Genomic DNA, 6,994 nt, shown 5'->3' with positions numbered 1-6,994 from the left:
GCGATGGAGGGCGTTGTACTTGAGGGAGGCGCGGTGCAAGCTGGGAGGCGTAGTCTTCACTGCAGGCTCGCAAATCTTATTTCGTTAAGAACGCTCCTCAGGTCTGAAGCCCTCTGAAATATTCCTTGAAACTGCTATTTTTCACTTACCGGTATAGAGGAACTTCTTTATGTATAATCGTTTTAATACATACAACGGTCACCAAAATTTTTTTCTCTGTCAATAAAAAATTACTGAATCCTAGGGCTTCCCTGGTGGCGCAGTGGTTGAGAGTCCGCCTGCCGATGCAGGGGACACGGGTTCGTGCCCTGGTCCGGGAAGATCCCACATGCTGAGGAGCGGCTGGGCCCGTGAGCCATGACTGCTGAGCCTGCGCGCCCGGAGCCTGTGCTCCGCAATGGGAAAGGTCACAACAGTGAGAGGCCCGCGTACCGCAAAAAAAAAAAAAAAAAAAAAAAAAAATTACTGAATCCTAGATGCCAACTCTAAGCTTCAACACATCCATACCCGCTTGCAAATCAGTGGGAAAATAGCTCCAAGAAAGGTAGTTAACAGGTCCAAGATGGCAGGAAAAGCTCAGAATGTTTTGCCAAAGTTCTCTATCGAAACATGTTACCAGCTTTTTGTCAACTGAAAAAAAAAAAGCACAACATAAGAGTTGTGAGTTAAGTTTTATTTGGGGCAAAATGAGGGCTATAGGCCAGGAGACAGCATTTCGGATAGCTCTGAGAAACTGCTCTGAAGAGGAAGGGGGGAAGGCCAGTGTTATATGTGGTTTTAGTGAAGGGGGATCCGTGCAATCAAGCACACATTTTGGCAAAGGCTTGCTGCTAGTCACAGGAGCAGATGTCACTGTTAATGATTTTAGTGCTTTCCTAGATATGAGGAGATGCAAGAATTGGGCTCATAAAATCTTCCGAGAATATCTAACTAACTCCCTAAACTCCTTTCAGGGTGTGTTGAAGGTCAGTGGCTGCAGTGGCTAGTAACTTAATCCTTGTAGAGGCAGATGGCACCTGCCAGCTTTTTGTGGGCATTTCCAAAATATGATTTAGCAGCTAGCCACTTTCCATTTCCTAAATCGGCTTTACTTTCTGCCTCTCTTACTGACCCTCTTTCCCGTGCCTATTTTTTCATATGTAAAATAAGATTTTCAAAAGTGCCTATCACAAGGTCGGTTGCGAGGAACAACTGAGATAATTCTTGCAGTGCCTTGCACAGAAGCCCCATCATTAGCCCTGAGTAGGAGGAGAAGGTTAGAAGGAGTAGCAGTGGAAAATTCATGGCATAAAACTGGGGTATCATGATGTCAGCCCTGAATCTGCCATTTCATTGACTCCGCTCAAGTCCTTTGACTTCTCCTGGCCTCAGTTTATTCATCTATAAAATGAGGGCATTATTAAAATCCCTTCCAACTTTATAATCCGATTATGCCTCCTTTGCTATGTTCTTTCATTCCCTCAGAATCTGAAAAAATCCTTCTAAAGTCGACTGAATTCAGTTTCCTGAGGTAATACGCAACCGAGCCTGTTGTGAGAATAACACACAAAGCAGTCGCAGTCATGGAACCTGGAACGTGGTTATGTGCTCTACAAATGTTAACTGTACTCTCTAACACTATTATTTTGCCCCACGAGAATGTAAGCCCCGTGAGAGCAGGGATCCTGTCGGTCCTGTTCACTTGCTGTTGTCCTGAGCATCCGGACTGCTGTTCGCATACCTTCAATTGAATTAATCAATAGTGTAAGCGTCCTGCCCCTCCAAAATTTCCTTGACGGCAAAATGGAGTCATTAAGATCCTTTCCAGTCTTACGACCTTAAGACTGCTGTCATATCCCTCGCCTTGCTTCTAGAGTTTGAAAGCCCCTGAGGAAATCCGGACCACAGAATAACGCAAAACGTACTTTGGAACTCGCCTCCGTTGCCTTGGCAGCTGCTACGCCCCGAGCTCTGGAGATCTTCGGCCCTGATTGGCTGGACCTCGGGCTCCTTCTACGGAAGTAGTCGCTGCCGCCATTGTGCGGCGCTCGTCCAGTCGAAGGGTGTCAGCTGCGGTCAGCGCTTTGGGCTGTCGTCGTAGTTTCTTGGTTTCCTATCCGCGGAGCCCGGCGGGACTGGGACTCCCGTCCGTGCCGGTGCGGGCGCCGGCATGTGGCTATGGGAGGAACAGGGGGGCCTCATGGGCCCCTTCTCCTTCTTGATGATGATGCTGCTGCTGGTGACGCGCAGTCCCTTCAATGCTTGCCTCTTCACCGGCAGCCTCTACCTTCTGCTGCGGCTCTTCAGCTTTGAGCCGGTGCCCTCCCGCAGGGCCATGCAGGTGCTCAAGCCCCGGGACCGCGTCTCCGTCATCGCCCACCGCGGCGGCGGCCACGACGCGCCCGAGAACACGCTGGCGGCCATTCGGCAGGTGAGTCCTACACTCCTCCCGCCCTTGCGCGCCTCCTGGGAGCTTGGACTTGTGCCTGTCCTTCCGAAGGTTCCCCAGCCTTTTCATGATAGCCTTACCACTTCCCCATTTGTCCACAAGGAATACATTCAAGTGGCCCTGGATCCCTCTGAATTACGGAAAATCTCCAGACTTCAAGTGTTTATAGAACACTGCAAATACTTAACGTATTTGCTATGTGCCAGGTACTGAGGATGGTCATGAACAAGACAGAAAGGGTACCTGCTTTCACAGAGCTTGCATTGGAGTAGGGGAGACAGGTCTTAAATAAATAAACACGTACATAAGGTACTTTAAGAAAGCGATGAGTGCAATGAAGAAATAGGGTTACCGAATAAGGAATGTCGGGAGGGTCATTTTAGACAGAAATCCTGTCCGAAGAAGTGACCTTTGAACTGAGACCGGGATTATGAGGAGCCGCCATGGATCTGGGGGAAAAGTGCTCCAGGAAAAGGGAACAGCAAGTGCAAAGGTCCTGAGGTGGGAATGATGTTGGAATCCTCATGTAACAGAATAGACAGTATATGGCCTGACTTCAAGGGACAAAACAAAGGCTGGTGTGTGAATGAAGTAGGAAATGTGGCCAGGTTAAGTAGAGCCTTGGTCAGTCGTTAGCTAACATACTCTAAACGGATCACCTTCACAGCGGCTGTCTTTACTTGTCCTTCAAATTATCCAAATCATCTCCTTATCACCTTTCCCCGTGGTAAGACAACACTAGCAGGGGGACTCCTGATAATTTCTGCCTCCCCTTTCCACAGGGAGCTCTCGGCAGTCTCCGGACTTCATCATAATAACAGCTTGCGTAGTAAGAGAGCTTTGCAGTTGTCTAGGCACTTTTGCATATGTGGAAATATATCTGATCCTCTCATTTCCCTGAAACATTATTTTAATATTAAGTGGGTAGGAAAACTGGCTCAAACACACACAGCTCCTTTTCGAATTCAGCCTTCTGATTCCAAGTCCCAGTGCCCTTTGTCCTAGATTAGAATATGTTCCAGGATGTAAAATTTGAACTGAATGTCCTTTCTTTGTCCAGCTAGGGACAGACAGTATTGTGTAATGAACAAGTTACTTAAGCGCTCTGTGTCCCAGTGAGAGTCACGGGTAGGATGTAGCAAGCAAGGCACCCTAGGGTACCGCTCCTCACTCTAGTCCCAGCTCTGACCTTAAGTTTCCTCATCTGTAAAATGGGAATGATGTTAATATCCACCTAATCGGTTGTGATTCGATGAAATAGGCTACCTCACATTAAATGAGAAAGTATGTATGCGAAATACACATATACATAGTGTGTCATATCCTGTTGTGTTGCAAGGGAATTATAGCTAAACTCCATTCATGTCTTGTATGTTTAGGTTGAACATGTCTTTTTTTTTTTGCGGTACGCAGGCCTCACTGTTGTGGCCTCTCCCGTTGCAGAGCACAGGCTCCGGATGCGCAGGCTCAGCGGCCATGGCTCACGGGCCCAGTCGTTGCACGGCATGTGGGATCTTCCCGGACCGGGACATGAACCCGTGTCCCCTGCATCGGCAGGCGGACTCTCAACCACTGCGCCACTAGGGAAGCCCTGAACATGTCTTTAATATATGTAATTATGATAAATAACATTGCACCAAGCTGATTCCTGGTTTTAAGAGGAAATGAGATGTAATTTAGCTTGTTCAAATACAAGGTCATTATCAATGAACGTTTTAGCCGTGACAGAATTTAGCTGCAGAAGACAAGGTCACGTCCTCCCTCTTGACTTCAAAAGAAATATGTAGTTTACTTCCTTCAAAGTTTGTTTTTTGTCCTGTTCTTTTTCACTTTGCTTGTTTGCAGCTCATAATTTATATTCTTAAACATTCTATTATGTAAAAAGTCAGGGAAGACATTCTGACAGTGGTAGAATTTCTGGTAGATTATGGAATAGATAGAGAAGGAAAAACTTGAGAGCGGTGAAATGAATGCATTCCAAAAACGGAGTCACGATTATAAACAGTGACAGAAGCATGAAATCAAACCCACAGTCCACTCCACAGAGGGGCCACAGTGCAGCTTTAAAAGTATAATTCAGATTATATCATGCCCATATTTAAAACCCTCCAGTGTTTTTTCTATTGCAGTTAGGTAAAATCAAAACACCTTTCCATTTTGGACCTTTCTCAAAGCCCCAACTCCCTCTGTTTAAACCACCTTGGGTGTTTGTTAATGATGCTTTTGGCTTCATGTAATAGAGAATCTAACTTAAAATATTTCAGACAATAAGGGGACTATCTCACATAGCAAGAGGTGTGTGTGGGAGAGGTGACTTCCAGGATGGTTTATTCCGCTGTTCAATTTGTGATTGTGGAGGACACCGTTTCTACTGATCTATCTGCTCTGCCACCTGTAGCATATTTACTAGCCCTCATTGTAGTTGCCAGGTGGCCACTGCAGCCCCAGGACTCACATTCTTACATATCAGCATCCAGCCTCAAGAAAAGGCTCTACTCCCTCTTCCATAAGTCTTGCCCAGAAGTCAGTCAGCCTCTCTTACTCTCTCTGACAGACACACACGGAGGGGTTGGGAATAGTCCACTTACAGCAGAGGAGAAAGCTGAACACTGGAGAAAGAACAGCTCTCTACCAGCAGGGAAGAAGAAAGGAAATAGATCTGGGTAGGCAATCAGTACTTTGTGGCTCCTTCCTGCCTTGTGGCCTCTGTATTATATTTGCCATTTCTTCTACTTAGAAAACTCTTCCCCTGGATCTTTGTATTGTTGACTCCCTTTTATCACTAAGGTCTCAGCTCAAATGTCATATTCTTAAAGAGGCCTTCCCTGATTGCCTTGTCTAGTGACCCCCCACCTGCCTTAACTTTCACATTACCCTCTATTTTCTTTTTCAAACATTTATCACTATGATAATACATGTAACATGTGTATAGTCTGTTTCTCCCCAGTAAAGTGTAAGATCCATGTTCCTTTTCTTTCTTGCTCACCACTCTCTCCTCACTGCTTAGAACAGTGCCTGATACATAGTAGACACTCAATAAATATTTGTTGGAAGAATTGTGATGTACAAATAAGCAATAAGCCCATCAGAAAAGATACTCAACATTATCAGCCATCAGAAAAATGCAGTTCAAAACCGCAGTGAAATAACACTTAATACCCACTAGGACAGCTGTAATCAAAAAGGCAGACAGAAGTATTGGCAAGATTATGCAGCAGTTGGAACCTTCATGCACTGATGGTGGGAAACTAGTCTGTCGGTTCCTCAAAAGGTTAAATATAGGACTTCCCTGGTGGCACAGTGGTTAAGAATCCACCTGCCAATGCAGGAGACACGGGTTCGAGCCCTGGTCCAGGAAGATTGCGGAGCAACTAAGCCCATGTGCCACAACTACTGAGCCTGTGCTCTAGAGCCCGCGAGCCACAACTACTGAAGCCCACCTGTCTAGAGCTCGTGTTCCACAACAAGAGAAGCCACCGCAATGAGAAGCCCGTGCACCGCAACTAGAGAAAGCCCACATGCAGCAATGAGGACCCAACACAGCCAATAATTAATTAATTAATTAATTTTTTAGAAAGCGGTTAAAGATAGAATTACCATCTGAAGCAGCAATTTCACTCCTAGGTATATACTCAAAAGAATTGAAAACATGCATCATGCAGAAACTTGAACAGGATTGTTCATAGCATTATTCATAATAGCCAAAAAGTGGAAACAACAGAAATGTCCATCAGCTGTTGAAAGGATAAATAAAATGTGTTATAGCCACACAATGGAATATTATTTAGCAAGAAAAATGAATGAAGTCCCCATACATGTTATAACATGAATGAACCTTGAAAACAGTATGCTAAGTAAAAGAAGCTAGTCACAGAAGACTGCATATTATATAATTCTGTTAAATAAAATGTCTCGAATAGGCAAAGCCATAGAGAAAGAAGTAGATTAGTATTTGCCAGGGACTGGGAGGGTTGGAGAGAGAAGTGGGGACTGACTGCTAATGGATATGGGGTTTCTTTTTGGGGTGAAGATGTTCAGAAAGCGATTGTAGTGATGGTTGCACAACTGCAAATATGCTGAAAACCATTGAATTGTACACTTTAAATGGATGAATTTTATGGTATGTGAATAGTATGTCAAAAGCCGTATAAGTATAATGACTTTATTAAAGCAGACACTTTTTAAATCAACTTTGTCAAAGTATAATTTACATACAATAAAAGATACATTTTCAGTATACAGTTTGATGAGTTTTGATAAATATTTACACCTGGGTAGCCACCACCTCAATCCATTTCCATCACCCTAGAATGTTCCTTTGTGTTCTCTTTGGAGTCAACCCCTACTCCTGCCTCTGCTGCAAGGCAATCATTGATCTGATTTCTCTAACTATACTACACTATACTATTCTATTACTAAACTATTAGTATAGTTTCAAATTAACATCTTAAGTAAAATTTTAATAAATTACAGTATTTATGTAGACTAGTTTATGTGAAGTGTGTATGTTTAGAAGAAAAATACTATTATAAGAAACTGCTTGAAATAAGAGTATGAAGTATATAC

The 6,994-nt window shown here is 44.2% G+C and overlaps 1 protein-coding gene across 3 annotated transcripts in view; it reads left to right on the top strand.

Annotated features, from left to right (window-relative positions):
- Window positions 1–1,996: 1,996 nt before the first annotated feature.
- Window positions 1,997–6,994, top strand: part of GDE1 (glycerophosphodiester phosphodiesterase 1) — a 28,752-nt gene continuing 23,754 nt past the window's right edge. For 2 of the 3 annotated variants that reach the window (XM_033416438.2, XM_049699062.1), the window contains exon 1: window positions 1,997–2,410. In XM_033416438.2, coding sequence (XP_033272329.1) covers window positions 2,150–2,410 — 261 coding nt within the window. In that variant the 5' untranslated portion in view covers window positions 1,997–2,149. The remainder of the gene's footprint in view (window positions 2,411–6,994) is intronic. The other variant, XM_033416439.2, reaches the window with a different exon arrangement.

Source organism: Orcinus orca, chromosome 16, assembly GCF_937001465.1.
Source record: "Orcinus orca chromosome 16, mOrcOrc1.1, whole genome shotgun sequence".
Taxonomy (NCBI): Eukaryota; Metazoa; Chordata; class Mammalia; order Artiodactyla; family Delphinidae; genus Orcinus; species Orcinus orca.
The sequence above is the reverse complement of the archived record's forward strand: the minus strand, read 5'-3'. Positions and strand labels throughout refer to the sequence as shown.